Source organism: Nuphar pumila, chromosome 12 (genome assembly GCF_984573655.1).
Source record: "Nuphar pumila chromosome 12, dmNupPumi1.hap1.1, whole genome shotgun sequence".
Lineage (NCBI taxonomy): Eukaryota > Viridiplantae > Streptophyta > Magnoliopsida > Nymphaeales > Nymphaeaceae > Nuphar > Nuphar pumila.
Window position 1 is genome coordinate 100,905,585 of NC_143260.1, and position 18,401 is coordinate 100,923,985.

Consider the following 18,401-nt stretch of genomic DNA (forward strand, 5'->3'; position numbering starts at 1 on the left):
AGCCTGTGTTTTTAAACTTTCCTCAGAATAATCATGCAAATATTGACATTGTTTTGATAAGTTCTCATGTTTTGTCACTTCGTTTTGTGCATGACAAAGTGAATTAGCTGTTATCAATATTGATGACATCTACCTTTTAGTCTACGTCACAAGGATACTGCAAAAATGGGTACTAGACTCACCATTTTTAGGAATTTTTATTAAGAATAGTATGTGAGTGGATAAGACACTAGAGTGATGTGAATTGGAGTATCTCTGTGACATAGCTTTTAGTTTTACCTGTAATTAAGTTTTCACTCTTACTGAAGGGAATTCTTTCCTATCTAGGCATTTTGCAGTTGGTTTTCATGTCTTGAGCATCTCACTTGATTTTCTCCTTTTAATTTTACATGAGCCCTGCATATGCTCACTATTACATTATGTAACTGAATTTTATATATGTTATACATTTGATATGACTCTTGATAAGGGTCATCCCTACTTTTCTTTTTCCCTTTTTCCTTTCTTGAAATTTCTTTTACTTGATCAGTTTTTGACTGGTGTTATTTGGAGAACTTATTAATTACTATAGTTAACTCTCAGATGTGTAATGTGACCTGTGCTTATTTCTTGAAGTAGAGGAATCCAGATGGCCAGGCAATTTTAACATCCACAATGATGCCTCTACCTTCAACTAGTGCCCATGATTCACTTGACAAAGATGTTCGTATTCCATTTGGCAGGTCAGCATTGAAAATTTTCCCCTAAGAAAGTAGCTACAAGTTGCTTTTTTTTTCTTAAACAAGTATTGCTTTTTTTAACTTGTTACAAAGAGAAAAATCGCTAATCCACCTTACTTTTCTAGTGTATATATGTTAGAGCACACAGGCAACCCAATGTAATAGTTTTGTTAGTCAGCCTGAGTCTTGAGCTGGAAGGAACTTTCAATCGATGACCAGTCAAGTCATGCATGACAGTGTTTCAATGTCGCTCGGCATACCTGCAAACTCATTTCTCTGTCTGTACCTTACAGCTTGATGATGGTACCTGCATAAATTTTACTTTTACCTGGTAAATTTTATGAAAAAATTATTTGTTTGATTGGAACAGCATGTTGCTGCGTGGCCTCACAGTCTGTGAATCTGAGAACGATCTTGAGGTAAGGGTTAGCAAAAATTTCACTTTTCATGATACTGAATGTACAACTATGTAATATGGGTGCCTCTGCAGCCCCAAAACATCCGTGTCTATGTGGCACAATGCAGGTGTTGGTTCAGCACCTGACATACCTGGGTTTGGGCCAATAAGGAAAAAAAAGGAGAATCAACCACCTGCTTCCCTTTTAACTGATTACATTTCTAGGCAATTATATGCTGCCTTTGTATTACCAATAAGTTTTCATGAGTTATATTGTATGTTATAAACCTTTACAGGAAGTTCTGAACCTGGTAGTGAATTTGACGAGATGTCTTAGTGTTTTAAATAATTTAATGTGTTTTTTATATGCTTAAGGAAAATTATTTTCATGTTTGTGTGTGTGTGTGCATGTGAGTGTGGCTGCGTGTGTGTGTTCTAAAAAAATGTCAATTTCTGTTCTAACATTCAGATACAATGAGAAATATTGGCCCTAACATCCAAATTGGTCTTTTGTCTGAACTACAGACAAATGTGTGTGTGTGTGTGTGTGTGTGTGTGTGTGTGTGTGTGTGTGTGATGACTCTTTCTCAAAAAATGTCAATTTCTGTGCTAACATTCAGGTAAAATGAGAAATATTGGCCTAACATCCAAATTGGGCTTTTGTCTGAACTACAGACAAATGTGAGGTTGAAGTTTGGACTAGATTGGCCACAAGAGAATTAGCTAGTTGAGTTAATGAACTTATGCCTCCATATCATGTTCTGTTTTATTTTGGGATGACCCCTTATCAACTGTTGTAATATGTGTTTTTGTTCTGTTTAAATTTCCTTTGTTGAGAGGTCTTATTTCCTCTAAAAATGTAAAAATTCTTTCATCTTTTTCTTGCAGACATGTTGCAGGGCTGCTAGTGTTCTTTCTCATCTTCTTAAAGATAATTTGCAATGCAAGGAGCGGGTATGTGTCTGATCAGAGCTGTATTTCCTCTTACTCTGGATCTTGTATAGAAATTAATATGATCATTTTGGTTAAAATGTTGGCAATAAAAATCTTCAGTTCTCAAAAGGAGATGAAAACATCCTTTTGAATTGGAGAAGTGAATTCAAGTGTAGAACTGCTCTTTCATTTCTGTGAAAGTTTTTATATAGATTTCTTTAATAGTTAAGTGAATTCAAGTGTGGAACTGCTCTTTCATTTCCGTGAACATTTCGATATAGATTTCGTTGATACTTTGTTCTCTGAAATAATGAACTATTCAGACTATGACAGTGTGGATTGGCTTTTTTCATTGGTTAGCAGGATTGTTCAACTGATGTAGGTTGAGTTAGGGTGGTGATTTTGTTTTAGAAATTCCCGCTTTGTGTTTTGCGGCAGGCTTCCATTCACCATTTTATGAAACCAAAGATCAATATAGATGTCAAGTTTCTGAGAGTGCTGATTATTTAAAATTAACCAGATCCAGAGAGGGAAACAAAAAATGGATTATATGTGCAGTAAGTTTTTGGACGTTCTTTATTTGGACTATAGTGAGATTTAAAATTCTAGATATTCATGAATCTATATTTTATTACTTTCATGCTAGATTTCACGCTAGCCTGGAATGATTTTGATTTTTCAATCATAATTTCATCACACTCTATGTTAAGCTATTAGACTCTAGCAGGCCCTGGTCCTGGGAAATAGATCAGCAATTTTATGTCTGCTGGAGATCTGAAAGGTCTTAATGCATTTGAATATACTGTTGTTTGGGAGCTACTTCGGACATCTTTTGAAGACATGCATGTTTTTTAATTTTAAAATCTGGCTCTATCAATCACTCTTCTTTCCTGGCCGTTACTGTTTATTTGTGTATGCTGTATATAAAGCTTAGCTTCATGCTTTCACTCAAAAGATGCTTGAACACATTACACAGGTTTTGCATATTGAACTTCAAGCTTCAGTTCCATCACTAGTAGCATCAGAGCCACTTATGCACCAAATCATCAAATCTTTGGCCCGTTCATCCTCCATCAAAAACAAAGAGAATGAACAGGATATGGGTGGCAGAGATATATACATCCAACCAATTATTTTGCGATTATTGATTATTTGGTTAGCTGATTGCCCTAGTGCAGTCCACTGTTTTCTGTCTTCTCCTGCACATCTCACTTATCTGATAGAGCTCCTCTCAAGTCCTTCTACGAGCATCTTTGTTCATGGATTGGCAGCCATCCTGTTGGGTGAATGTGTGATATATAATAAAGGTCGTGATGACTGTAGGGATGCATTCATGGTGGTTGATGCCATTAGCCAAAGGGTTGGGCTAACTGCGTACTTTCTAAAATTTGAAGAACTGAGAAAAAGTCCAATATTTGTCTCAGCAGCATCTAAAATACGATTCTCGAAGCCACTTGCTCGATCTACCACACCAGAGGCTGTTGGCACTAATGAGATGCCAGATGATGATCATAGCAGAGAGAGCACTGGCAGCTTGAATCTTGACCATCCATTTTTGCATCTGGTGTTTGATCCTGCATTTGTCAACTTTGTGAAACAGTTGGATTCAAGTATAAGGGTGAGCATTGTGGAGGTTTTTAGCCATCCTAAGAATAATGTGGCAATTGTGCCAGCAGTGTTGGAACAGAAAAATGGTGAAAGTGATAGGGATTATGTAGTGAGGCTCAGGTCATTTGTGGAGAAGCAATGTAACGAAATGCAGGTACATGCCATGCTCAATCCTTTCATATTTGATCTCTACTATGCAAATATGTCATGCTGAATCCTTCTATATTTGACCTCTAGTATGCAACTTGGATACTTGTCTTCAAATGAATGACATCCAATGGAAGGGGGAGAAAATTTATAACCTCTCGCTAAAAAAAGCAGAACCCAGTTTTTTTCAAGTTGATGCAACTACTTTATGATAGTGTGTTAGATGCTCTTAATCAAATGAAAAAAATCCCTTGGGAAAACATTGTGCAGATAAGCTGAACTGTTCACTAATGATTTCTTGATGTTCTCAAAGGATCTTCTCGGCCGCAATGCTGCTTTGGCTGAGGATTTGGCAAAGACAAACGGATGCACGAAAGGGCCTAGCAGTAGAGAGAGAGTGCAGGTGGAGAACCTCCGACGGGAGCTTATGGAATCACGCCAGCGCATCGAGACACTTACCTTAGAGAAGGCCAAATTCGAAACAGAAGCATCAACATACAAGCAGATGGTTGGTAAAGTAGAGTCTGATCTTAAAAGTCTCTCTGATGCATATAACAGCTTGGAGCAGGCCAATTTCCATCTGGAAACTGAAGCCAAGACACTGAGAAACGGCAAGGGGCATGAGCTGCTTGACTTGGAAGCGGTCCGTGCTGAGGCTCGGGAGGAAGCTGAGAGGGAGGGCGAGGCCGAACTGAATGACTTGCTCGTGTGCTTGGGTCAAGAGCAAAGCAAGGTGGAGAGGCTCAGTGCAAGATTGACAGAGTTGGGGGAGGAGGTTGATGCATTGCTGGAGGGGATCGGCGATGAGGCTGGACTGCCAGAAGATGAAGACGACAAAGAATGAGCTCTGGCAGCATCTCTGTTTGCCTTATTTCTGTTTAATCAGTTGTATTTTGGAGATGTCTTAGGGTGTTGTTTTTCACAAGAATAAAAATGCAATCTTTATTTTAGTTAGCCGGAGAAAACCACCTCACACACGAGAAGGTTGAGGGTGGATGAGGTACAATCATATTGCACGCTTTGAGTGTGCTGTTGCACCTGACCTCCCTCCGTCTCTGGGGTACAGCCTGTTAACTGCCGGCCCCAACAGAAGATGGAGGGCAGATTGCGTGCAGCGGCATACTAAAGTGTGCAATATGATTGCACCTGATCCGCTGTCCAAAACCCATCGCCCTTACCATGAGATCAAAGCTCAGTTTACTCCTTGATGAGCAAAGGGTACTTGGGATTTCTACTATAAATAAAAATATTAATGGCCTCGGAATCCCACTTTTGGGGCTGTACATCAGTGTAGGGATGTCAATGGGTCGGACGTAACCTGACATCCAACTTGAATCCGAGTAGTTGGTTGGATTCGATAGTTAAATCTGAATCTGATTAATAATCGGATTTAAGTTTGGTATTTAGTTTTACATTTAAACCTGAATTCAGATCCGTTTAAAACCCGAATCTGACTAAAAACATTAACCAATTTGGGTTTTTTTCTTTTTCCACCGGACTCTGAATCTGATTAGGTCAAACCCGATCAGATTGGACTTGATAATCCCTAGATCCCACCTGTCTGACCTGTTTACATCCCTAGCATTGAGTCATGCAGCCAGTGGACCAGACAACAGAAAGGCCAGCATTTTGGACCCGTTCATCGAACCGGCTCAGCCCTTATCGAGTTACCACCTTTTGATACTACAACTTCATCTTTGCTCTATCTCCAAGTTTTCCATTCTCCCATGAACCCCCAGCTTAAACAAAATCAACGATGAACTTTTTTGTTTTTTTGAGAGGTGATAATGATGATAAACTTGAATGACTCCCGCTCTCTGCTATTATTTGTTTTTCTTGGTGTAAAACATACTTGTCCTGACCATATTTAGCAGTACGCGAAACCAATGTTCTCATATTGAATCGGCCCATTTGTATTGAATCGACTCTGAAGTGAGCCGATTCGGTTTTAATTATTTTTAATATTTTAAGGGCTCAAATTTTTTATAATTTATTATTATTATTATTATTTAATGGCACGTGTGGTGAAAAGTTACCGATTCAACTTGTTTCGGTTCAGAATCTGCCAATTCTCTGAATCATTTTGAAAATCCATTAAGACCCCAAACCGATTTTGACATTGATTTAAACCACATTTTTTTTTTATAAAATTTTGAAAATGAAAAAAGAAAACAAATGAAACTCCATCTTTTTCAAAAAAAAATGGCAAAAAAAATGTGTTCTTGTGAGAGAAACGTTCACAATACAAAATTTTATGTTAAATACTTTTTTCAAAAAAACTGAAGTATTGATCCAATTGGACAGGATCTTGAGTTTGGATCACAATGATTCTTGAAATTGAAACTCATGACGGGGGAAAACAGGGATCCTTTGGAATCCGTCCCATTTGGGGTGGGGATTGAGGACATGAAATGAGGAATGGACCGGGAATAGAGTCAGGGATGGACTTACTCTTTCTCTCGCCCCACCCCGCCCCGCCTTGTCCTGCTCCCTGTTATTAAAATTATTAATATACCTTTAATATTTTATAAAATAATATTTAGATCCCTCCCTAAGTTCCTTGACTCCTTTCTCTCCTCTCCTTCCTCTAAACGAGTTTAGCCCAGTGGCATAGGGACTGCAGTGGATCGGGAGAAAATGGAAATCTGTTTGAACCCGCTTCATTTGGGGTGGGGGTAGAGGACAAGAACCGATGATGGAAGTGAAAATCAGAACCCGTACAGGGATAGAGAAGGAGATAGAGGACAAAAATTTGAGATGGAGCGGGGTGGAGAGTTTGTCCCCCGCACCCACCCCATCCCTAACTAAAACTTGATTTGTAAGAAAAAAAAACATACATCTCTGGTTTTTTTCACCTGATTTAATAAAACTAAAACTGAATTAAACCTGCATACAGCATATACTGTTTGCCAAATTTTTTACGCCCTTTTTTCGGCCATCTTTGTTAATGTGAAACCTTTCAAACAGTATATTGATAAATTCAGTATTTAATGAATTTTCAACTTTTTAAATTGAAATTTGCTATCCGTGACCTTCACTCTGTCACGGGGGCTCGCTATTTTGATGGTGTGTCTCTAGTGACACAACTGGACACTCCAACATGGACACATACATGTATCCGTAATATTTCAATATTTTTAATTTTTAAATATTATTTCATTAGGAATGTATTTTATAATATTAAAAAGTCAAATTTTTCATTGATTAAAAATTTGGTGCCCTTGTGTGCTTTTTCAAAAAAAAAATCAAACTTTCAAGTCGTACCCACACCACGAGTCCTAGTATCCGCATGTCTTTGTGACAGCCCTTGCCTCGGGCATTGCCTGAAGATCTAGGGATGACAGCCCTTGCCTCGGGCATTGCCTGAAGATCTAGGGATGTCAACCCGCTGGATTCAGGTCGGATCTAGTAATTCGCCTTAATCAATCTGACATAATCAGATTCAGATTTGGATTTGGAGTGAGATGGAAAGAGAAAGAACCAAATCCAGACCTGACTAGTCCAAAACCCAATATTTATACTTAATTGGATTCGGATCTTAGTCGGATTCATGTTTTAATCGGATTCATATTCAGATTTTTAACAGGATTTGAATTTGGCTACCTAATCCAACTATTCGGGTCAAGTATCGGGTTTCATCCGATCCATTGACTTTCCAACCTAAATTTGTCGTTGACCAAATGGAGGTAGCCATATATTGCTGAACGAAACCCGTCACAATTTGGTCGGAACAAAGAGTATCATCAGACAACCAAGTCTGTACGCCATTTTCCCTTTTTTCCGTTCTTGTTCTTTCTTTACTTGAATTGAGTGTGTCACAAAACTGCTTCGGATCCCTGGCCCATCACATCAGAGTCGTGTCAAGTAGAGACTCTCTCTATCTCGAACGAGTCTCGTGTCTCACTCGCAGGAAACCGGCCGAGATCTCATCGAAACACAAAAAATATCAAGGGCAGACGGAATCCAGTATCTCTCGTCCCAGTCGAAGCCCTTTAAGATGGACCACCGACCACTCTCAGCTTTTCGGAGTGACGACAACCTCAAAACCCTAAATCCAACCCATGCGGCTAGAGGAGGGGGAGAAATTCTACCCAAAATCCCAGAGAGGCTGTCAGTTCTGTTGCCCACGTCATCGAATTTCTTCGCAGACGCGAAAGTGATGATCGCTGCTGTTGTGGATGGAGAAGTGTCGCCCATTGGTGCCGGAGGCAAAGGCTTGGAGGTCTACACACCCCTGCCGGTTCAAGTGGCTCTGCCGGCGAGGCAGACATCCGAGCTAGTGGCTGTGGGCTCACCAGACCGGTTGGCGACGGGTTGGCTCATGGAGATCAAGGTTAGGACTATTGGATCCGGTGTGGCCAATGAGTCTTACATGGAATCCAATGATCCACTTAAGTAGTGGGTCATTGAGATATGCACCACAAAGATATTGGTGGACTCTCTTTACATTGGATTTTATAAAATGGTTATGGTTGGGTAATGGCTACTCAGGAAAGGATAAATACTCCAACCCCTACGGGATACACATAAAGCTCTCGATAAACACATCAAGGATCTCCCCTGAAGTAGGTCATTAATCTCAACCCTTCTCACTTCTTCTCTAGCCTTTATTGCGCACACCACGATCCTATTTCCATCAATGGTATCAGAGCTGCAATTTTTGGTGTGTAAGGTCCCGACGTTCAAAGGCTTCTTATCTGTTGGATGAGTCCTGCGGCCAGGCCCTTGATACCAAAAAATGGTAGTTGCGGTAATCACCGAAAAACACTCACAAGAACGCATATCGAAGGACGAGAGTAGACCTAGAGGGTTCGCCAGGGAGGGAGGTGGGGCTGGTGGAGCATGACAACAAGGATGTGCAAGGCCTTGTCGGCGCTGCTCTTTTGTAGGGCAAACTCGGCCTTCCTCTGCCTCGACTGCGATGGCAAGGTCCATGGGGCAAACCGGCTGGCGTCCTACCTTGAGCGAGTCTGGACGTGCGAAGTTTGTGAGTAGGTCCACGCCAACATCACCAACAAAACTGAAGTGGTCGTGCTCTGCGTCGCCTAAGACAATGACATCCACTCGACCAACTCGCTCGCCCGGTGCCACGAGTGGTTGCCATTGGTGTCTTTCTTTAAACTCCTCAAGGCCATCGCAATGGAGAGCCTGCTCGTACCTGCCGTTGATCTGAATGACTTACTGAAGGTAAACTGTGCTAGAAACGCCAGGATGACAACGACAATGAGGAGGCAACATCGTGGCTCCTTCCCAACCCTAAGATGTGTGCTTAGGAGTGTGAACTTAAATTCAACAAGTATTTCTTATCGAAAGTCAATTGTTACCTCGATCTAGACTATGCCTCGTTCATGGACCACAGTTTTCACCGGACAACGACTCAGATATCGTCGTCCCCCATCCAGAACAAATCCTTGCCTCCGACACAGTTTTCGGCTACCGTCGGCAGGTTCGATCTGTGTCTGGAGAAGCTTGTCGCAAGGCATGTTGTTGGCCTCTTGATGCAAGTTGCCTTAACATCAACTGGGGCTCCGTTTGTTTGAAAATGGGAAAAAGAGGCAGCCCACCGCGCCACTGAGGGAAGATGACCCTCCTTAGCAGTTGCCAACCGACCACTGGCCAGCAACGAAACCCATCTGCAAGGGAGTGACACTAACCCTCACTCTGCCCTCTGCGGATGACCCAACACACACAAAAAAGGAAGGGTTACCAGAGATGTATCTTGTCGGGATGACAGACTGTCTTGGCTACACCAACGTCGTTCTCCCTTCCATAGTCATTCTTGTGTGCCACAAGCACCGAAGTTGCGCTCTCCGATAGGCAGAAGGTCAGTGTGTCGGCGCCAGGATTCCACAGGGTTTTTGGAGGGGTGAATACAATAGCGTTATAGAGGATGACTTTTGGTGATGTCCATTGTGGAGGAGTGTTCGGAGGAAAAGTTGAGAGAATATGTCTCAATTAATCTCTTTGATTTCTCTCTCAAAAGTTTTCTTGAGAATCCGATTTAGCATTTTTGGCTACCATTTTCTTTCTGTGAGATAAAGCAAGGAAGTGAGAAAGCTTTTGACAGATGGTGTCAAAGATATCAATGTTGAGCGGTCTAAGCGTTACATACATAAAAATCCTAGAATATTCACATCTCCCTCCGTCGCCTCTCTAACATTGAGCGGTCCATCATGTCCAGGCTCGGTGAGTGCTGGCCGAGACCCGATGGCAACAAAGCCGAGATGTTGAAGCCCATGCTCGAGGTTGTCGCCATCACCATCGCCGATCTGGAGAAGCTCGTCGCAGAGAATTCGTACTTCCTCCCATGTTACGACATACGATCCTCACAGAAGATGATCGTCGACTTGAAGAAACAATTGAAGAGATCCAATGTGGAGATTTTTCCCAAAAAGTTCTCTTTCGGCAATAAGCCAACAAAATGGAGAAAGAGGGCGTTGAAGTTTCCGATCGCAGTGACCACAACGGGGCTCTGGCCGATTGACCATCGGGAGGGGTTGGCATTTTCCCTTTTTTGGTTGAGCGGCGGTTGCCAGAATCCATGGCAAAGGCAGCAGAAAGGGCGATGACCATTGCCCTCATTCCCTCTTTTTGTTTTCCCTTCTCGTAAAAGGGTGAAACCCTAATCAGGATCCCTTTTCACATGTAGAAATAAAAATGAGGGTTTTTAAAAAGGAGAAGCTGGCACCCCTCTTCTCTCTCGAAAAGGGGGAAACCCTAATTGAGCTCCCTTTTACAATTTTTTTTAGCAATTTTATAAATCTGCGCCTCATCTTACTAATTTATTTTGACTTTGACCCTTTGTTTTACAAAACAAAGGCCTCTGGTTCTGCGTAATTTCAGAAATCGGTTGTTCTCTGGATATTATCTGTAACGACCCAACTCATCCTCGTTGAAAATTAAATTTTTTTTAAACAAATGTGAAAACTATACCCAGAGATTCAGGGTGTAATAACCCAAATTTTTGAGAAATTTTAGGCATTTTGAGTCCAAGATCCTGTATCGGATCCAAAAGGATACAATTAAAAAGATATGGGTGCGTTGGGTTTGGACCCACGTTGGACCCAAATACATCCAACCTGTGGATCCACCATCCATTTCAGACCTGGACCCACGTTCTCTGTGGATCCAGCCCTAGAGAACCAACTTGGATCCACTCTCATAATCAACCCAGATCCAAATTGGGATTTGGATCCTGAATAGCGGGTCACGGAGTTGGACCCAGACCCGGTTGCGTTACAACTCAAGAGTCTCAAGAGGGGGCGTAACAGCCGGTCACCTCTCGTTAAAAGGGGATGAAGAGGGGTCTTGCTCCCTTCATTCTGAAGTTTCTTTTCCCTCTATCACTCGTGATCTCCCCTCTCTTTCAATTTCGTGCACGCTGACAGGGGCATCGTCGTCGGCAAGCTTTTCGACCACCTGTTGCCGCCATTGCCAACAACCAATGTCACCGTCAACCTCCCTGCTCTCGATCTTGGTTGTCAAGGCAACACCCACAGAGTTCGGCCGAGCATTTCTCGCATAGCCAGCGTCAGCCATCTCGTTCTTCAATCGTCGGAAAACAGGTAGGATCCTGTGCTTTTTCTGTAGGTATCGAATGACATTGGTTTGTGAATGGGTCTGTCACGGAAAAAGGAACCGAGTGTTTGACGCGATTCTTGGCTGTCGGAGAACCCAAATCTGAGTTGAGGGTTTCGATAGCTACAAGATCTGAGCCGTAAGAACCATGGAAGTATTTCTTGATTTGTGGGGTTTAGGTTTGCATACTATGTTGGATATCTGAGAAACCCCGAATCCATCTGCTAATTTGAGGATTTCTGGTGTTATGGAAAGAAACCCCAACTGATCTTGCAAATTGGGGATTTCTGGTGTTGTGGAAAGAAACCACAACCGATCTTGTTAAGTTTGGGGATTTTCGGAGGACCTGCAACTGTATTCAATTAATGAGTGTTGGTATTTTCTCGAACTTCCAAACGAGAGCATTTTGATTTTTCTCTTAGGGGCAGATGTTAAGAAATCTTGGAATCAAATGTACCTGTTTGATTGCCTTGTGTTGGGGTTACGGTTGAATACTTGATGTTAGCAGATTCATGTTTGATTTATGCTGAGAAACACAGTATGCCTATGTTAAATCATGTTATCGGATTTTGTATCTGCTTCCTTTAACAGTACATTAGCATGTTTACTTAAATTCTGGATTAAACCCTATGTATGTTTCATTTAGCCAATCCTACTATGTTAAGTAAATCTCTGTTAGCCAAATGGGTCTGCTGTTAGCCTGGTGTGCATCGGTATCATGTATGTTCATTTTAACATCTGTTAGTAGATCTTTTGTGTATGTTTCATTTAGTAGTACATAGCATGTTTATGTAACCTCTTGTTAGCCTAATCTGGGTTTTGACTCATTAGTAAAACTTATCATGTTTTAGGTGAATTTCTGTTAGCCGAATGGGTCTATTCATTCTGAAAATTTTAAACTGGCTTATGTTAGCAAGTTGAGTCTGGTCCATTATGGACAATATGGCCATGAAGTTTGCACACCCCACTAAGTAGATGACCAGGGAAAACTCCTGAATGAGGATACATATCTGACTTAGGAGCTTTAAATATGGCAAATGCCACAAACATAAAAACAATGGAAACTTATGGTTTATATGATGGTCTGTCGACAGTTTAAATACTTGAGTAATATGATAATTTCGTGGATTGTATCAAATTTGTTTTCCTGTTAGTTGGTTGTCTGTGATTAGATGTGATTATACGATATCTAGAGTTTTGTCATCAAATCGGATTTCTATATTATTATGTTGACTGATATCCAAGATAACTATGTCATTTTACTGCCTATATCAAATTTGTTTCAATGTTGGTTTAACAAATGATATCAAATCTGAATACATGTAATCATGTATAATCTTATACAAGTTGTATGCATGATATTGTGGGAAAAAATGCTGCAGTCTAATAAGCTTTTTCCTCATAAATTCTTACACTGCTTTTTGTCAGACAATTTGTGATGTGAGTTGGCCGTATACAGCACGTTATCTGTGTTTGAGGAATGAGAATGTTATGTTAGTTTCAAATATATGAAGGCACACTTAGTGACATATAGAAATGTGCGTTGCCAAAAAGGGGCAATATGAATGGATTACCCGATGCGGGTACTTAAACTATTAGCTTGTGCTATGGCAATCAAATGATGAAAACTTAAGTGTAAATATTGGGTGCTTGACTGGTTTAAAGGCATTAAAAACATTTTAAGTGGGTTTATGAAATCAATACTATAAATGATTGAGACTGTTTTATAAACATTGGTAAAATTACTAAGGTTGTGATCAACCGCTAAGGTAGTAAGAGAAAGTGGGAAAATGCCCTGAACTTCGGAACAATAAATAAACAATGAAACAAGTTTCTGAGGCTTACCTTGGAGAGGGTAGGTGGTACAAAACTTCGAGGACTTGTGTTGTGTTTCGAGCGTGAAGCGGCTCGTTGGTCCCCGTCCTCGGAGTTAGGGACCAGGACTACCTATGTGTCCTAGGTGGTAGTTCCATATCTTCTGCAGAAGTTAGGGATGCATCTTGTCTTGAGTTGAGCCCTTGGGAGATTCTCTCGGCTATTAGTCGCTCCCTTGGGGATTCAGTCTCAGTTAGAATGTTCAGGTTAATAAAATACTCTTGAATAATATACCCCCGAACGTTCTCTTCTAAGATGGTCACATGTGCTCGTGCGTACCCGCGGGGGTAAGATAATTTAAACACAATTTAGTGAAATTAGGTATCACAGTGAGTGAAAATACCAGAGGTATGTGTTCATGTTCTTTAACATGCTTTATATTCTGAGCTTATGATGAAATAAAATTGTGAAATGTGTAGATATGAAGTAGTTGAACAACTATATGAGAGTTGTACATGGTAATGCTATGATTGTTGCAATACACATCTCACTTGCTGATTAATGTTACACTCAGTTATTATTATGACTGGTGCATACCATACTTCTTTTGCTTATTAATGTTGCACACTATACTTACTTGCTCAGTTATGGTTGTTGTATAACTGTTTACATACTCATGTATATGAATGTTGGCTTAGTTTGCATAAACTGCTTACTTGTTTAGACATATGTTGAGATTCACCTTTGACACCCACATCACATGCTAGATTCATGACATACCTACATTAAGAGTTACAGTTTTCCTACTTAGACGTGATAGTCTAATTCCTATAATTTTTACCATTTTCAGGTAAACGAGTAGACTTATGAGCGGTTGTGGGATTAGGCATTGGATCACGATTGTTGATTTACTGTTCCAGTGATTCCTTGAGTTTATGGTAAGTTAAATATTCATATCATAAGAAAATTAAATACATGTGTTGAGTTTTCTCTCAAAAGCAATGTTCCGAAATGGTTAACCCTATGTTGCTTATTCTTTCCACTGTTATAAAAAAAAATCCACATAAATCTGGGTTAAAATTTTGGGGCTTTACACGGGGCCTTACAGACATAATCACAATCCACACCACTATGGATCTTACAGTAACTATCAACCAACTAAAATTACTTTATTCATCATTAACTAGAGTTTGAGAACACTATTCAAATGCATATTAATAAAAATAGAGCCACACTGTCCCAGGGTAAAACGTCAAAGCAGTAACGCAGTCCTTATTGACTCCCTATAGTACTTGGTCTCATCACTAGGATTTAGAGACTTTGAAAAATATAAAAAATACGGGGTTAGAATCATAGATCCTGCGTACGAATTCCTTTAAAAATTCAAATAGACAAGAAAAGCATAAATCAAATTCATGTAACATTTTTAGAGGAATACAACTACAACAATTTCAATATTCAAATAACCATTCATGCATTTGAGAACAATTATCATGCAACAATCAATATATCACATGTAAAAGGATAGGTAAATATACAAGAACTAATGCAGAACAATAAATATGCATGATATCAGTGCACATAATTGAATAACTTATTAAGTTATTATTAGAGTTTTCTTTATATGCATGTCCCTATTAAATGCACACAAGTTTAGTTCTACTTTCCATTAAAATCTGCGGATATTCAAAACGGGCACAACAAATTTCTCAAGTTCAAGTTAAGTTCCTAGTTATGGGTTAACACACAATTTGTATTTTATTACTCGGTTCTAAACTTGGCCCTTGGCCGATATCAGAAATCAATATCATTCATCGAAATATTAGAAATCAACATCTAATGCCAAGACACCAAGGAAATCAACATTCATTGATGCCACTTTCTTTGTATACCAATAACAACAACTGTTTCTACACACTACCCCCAGACAAAGTGGCAGAAACTCTCTAAAACCATGACTGGGAGGTGAACCACTATATCGGGTTCAAGGGCACAATCACACACGGAGTTTAGTATCCACACAATTTTCCAAAACTATCATCCAGGATTCCCACATTGTGAAAGGGTCATCCAGAAAGAAACATTAATTACACTATTTTGGTTTCTTTTATCTTTTTATCAAAAGAATGAATCTTTACACAATATTCGTTTTGCAAATCAATATGCAAAACACAACACGGGACCTTGGCCTGTTATAGTATTTAACAATGTAATTAATTTAGAAAATTAATAATTTTTTATAGATTTTGTAATGCATTCAATAAATCTTAGAGCAATAGCTGCTTGCGGCCCACATGGCCTACAATGGTGCACCTTTTGACCACCCATGCATCACATGCAAAAACTACAATCAGCATGCAATTTATGTAATCGATCAATATGCTCACAAATTCACATTCATGCATACATAATAAAAATGTACATGTATAACAATTTCATATGCATATGAACACATGCTTGGAATACACATCTTGTTATCATATTTTGTCTCATGCATTTCATTCATGCATGCATATTGATGATGCAACAGTAAGCAACTTAAAAATTCAAGTGTTCATAATAGGAACATTTATGCTATTATTGTGTTAGATTTGCATGATCATGAATGTAACCATTACTTTTGTCAAAATCGAGCAACTTGGCTATAACACATAATTATCGAGCTCGAAATTGTGCTACCTTGCACACGAGACAACACTATGACTTCATTCGGAATTGGTTGGGGCTTAGGTAAAACCATCTCCGCCCTAACCGATGACCATCTGTAGCCTCACTTTATTTTATGCATATATGTAGTACTTTGTTGCAACACTAAAGCTTAAAATCTTAGGGAAATTTGAAGACTCTTGAAAAGTCCCATGAACACATGCTTGGTAATCACATAAACACATGCCCAACAGTCACATGAAGACATGCATAACAGAAACATATTAATCTGCACATCAAACATGTATCAATCCAAACATTAAACATGTATAAATATGGACATTTAGTATATGTCAATCTTGACATAAACATGAACATTTAACATATGTAATTCTGGACACAAATATGAACATTTAACATGCATACACATGAACATGTAAATCTGGACATACTCATGTACATGTAAATCTAAATATCTAACATGTAGAAAGCTGCAATTTGAACATGTATACACCTAAGAAATTAACATGTAAAAGTCTGCACATTAACATGTATAACCTAGGCGTTTGGTATGTAAAAAAATTTACACATTAACATGTATAAACTTAAGCCTTTGACATGTGATATATATATATATATATATATATATATATATATATATATATATATATATATATATATATATATATATATATATATTAGTTTTAGTTCACCCCCAACTAACTGCAGTCGATTGGAGTGTGACACATGAGTTCTGTTTCAATGTATGTTATAATCAGCATGACATTCTTTTTTTTTTTAAAGAATCCATGTTGTTATGAGTGAATCAGCCTAGCAGGCCTGGTTTGGATCTGACCTGATTCAAACCAGCCCGTCGCGAGTTATGGTTAACCCTGGTTGAAGACCCCCCTCCCCCCCCCTCCATATATATATATGCGTGTGTGTGTGTGTGTGTGTGTGTGTGGAATGTTGCAGCAAGCTCGATTTGAGTCAAATCTGGCCCAAACCGCAAGTGCATCCCACCTTAACCGAGTATCATATATATACACACACACACTTAGTCATTGACGCACATGTATATAAATGTATACACATTACCATCCATGAATATATCGATTTTTCATAAGTTAAACATGAAAAACCAAATCAGATTCATGGTTTTCTTCAAAAATATCACATAAATCTGATTTAGGCTTTTTTCCCCATCCGAATCAAAAGAGAAACCTGTAACTTTTTCGAAACTAAAAAATGATCGAAAAAAGTCTCAGATGGTCGGAGAGGAAGAAAGTGCCTCCTCCTTCTTCTCTTCTCTCTCTCTTCCTCTCTTTTTTTTTTGTTTTTTTGAGTTTTTATAATAAGGAGGCCTCTAGAGAGTGCCCCCCCCCCCCCTCGCCTAAGGAGTCCCATATGGGCTAGAAATAAAAATTCCCATATGAGAGTCTATCTCTTATCTCTCAAGATTTCGTGTTGACTTTTTTAATTTTATCACTTTCCTTTTGCTTCATTATCTTCTTTATTTACTTACTTTCTTTTTCTTTTCTAATTATCTATTGGATCCTTCTAGAGGGTGACATCCCCTCTAGAAACCATAATCTCTATTATCTAAAAATTTATTAATTTTTAAATATTAAAATAATTAATAATTAATTATTTAATAATTACCCAAAATTTTCTAGAGGTCGCCTTATCCCTCTGGGAATCTTTTTAACATTAAATATCTTCAAATTAAATCTTTAAACTGATTTTACAACTTTAATTTTGTTGGATTTGAATTTTGGGTCTGGATCTGAATCTAATATCCAAATTCATATCCAATATTCATATGAATATTGAACTTGATCAACTCCTAATTAATATGGGTCTTGGACTGAATCCGGATCCATATTAACTTGGATCATACAAATCAGATCTGGTCTGATCCAACCCAAACCTAGTCCCAACGAGATGGGCCTTTTTTGAAAAAAATAGGATTTTTGAGCCAACTATAGCCCGAATTCAGGAAAATAAAATATCGTTGAATTCAGTATTTTGAGGCGTATCTAATGTTGTATAACTTGAATTTTGCCTCCAATTTTTGCTCAAATTTCACTTAAATTTTGCTCAAATTTTGCTTGATTTTAAAGGTTAAAAAATAAATGTTTTTATCATATCTTATTTAGCTCGTTTAGGTCTTGTCTGTAACACTTAAAAATTTTATCGGCTAAATAGACTTGAATTTCATGGCCAAATTGTAGTACGAGAATATATTCACTTATTTTATTTTGATCTATATAAGATCCCAGATATCCCATTTTGATCTTCGATATTTGATCCCGGATATCCTATTTGGATTTTTTATATTGGATCCTGAATATCTTAATTGGATATCTAATAGTAGATTCCAGATAATTGTTCATATCCTTGATATCATAAGTAGATTTGATATTGGATCCAAAGAATATTATGTGGATCCACGAAGGTTAAATTGAATCTTGGAGGAGAAAAATTTAATATGGAGTCCATAGCATTGTATTCAGATTCATAATATTTTACCGGATGTTTGGGTCCCAAAAATTATT

General features: G+C 38.8%; 1 protein-coding gene across 1 annotated transcript in view; it reads left to right on the plus strand.

Moving 5' to 3' along the window:
- Positions 1-4,756, plus strand: part of LOC149821328 (golgin candidate 6-like) — a 53,895-nt gene extending 49,139 nt beyond the window's left edge. The window contains exons 15-19 of the mRNA XM_089983770.1: positions 619-722; positions 1,090-1,138; positions 2,005-2,070; positions 3,026-3,811; positions 4,118-4,756. Coding sequence (XP_089839896.1) covers positions 619-722; positions 1,090-1,138; positions 2,005-2,070; positions 3,026-3,811; positions 4,118-4,648 — 1,536 coding nt within the window. The 3' untranslated portion in view covers positions 4,649-4,756. The remainder of the gene's footprint in view (positions 1-618; positions 723-1,089; positions 1,139-2,004; positions 2,071-3,025; positions 3,812-4,117) is intronic.
- Positions 4,757-18,401: the final 13,645 nt, after the last annotated feature.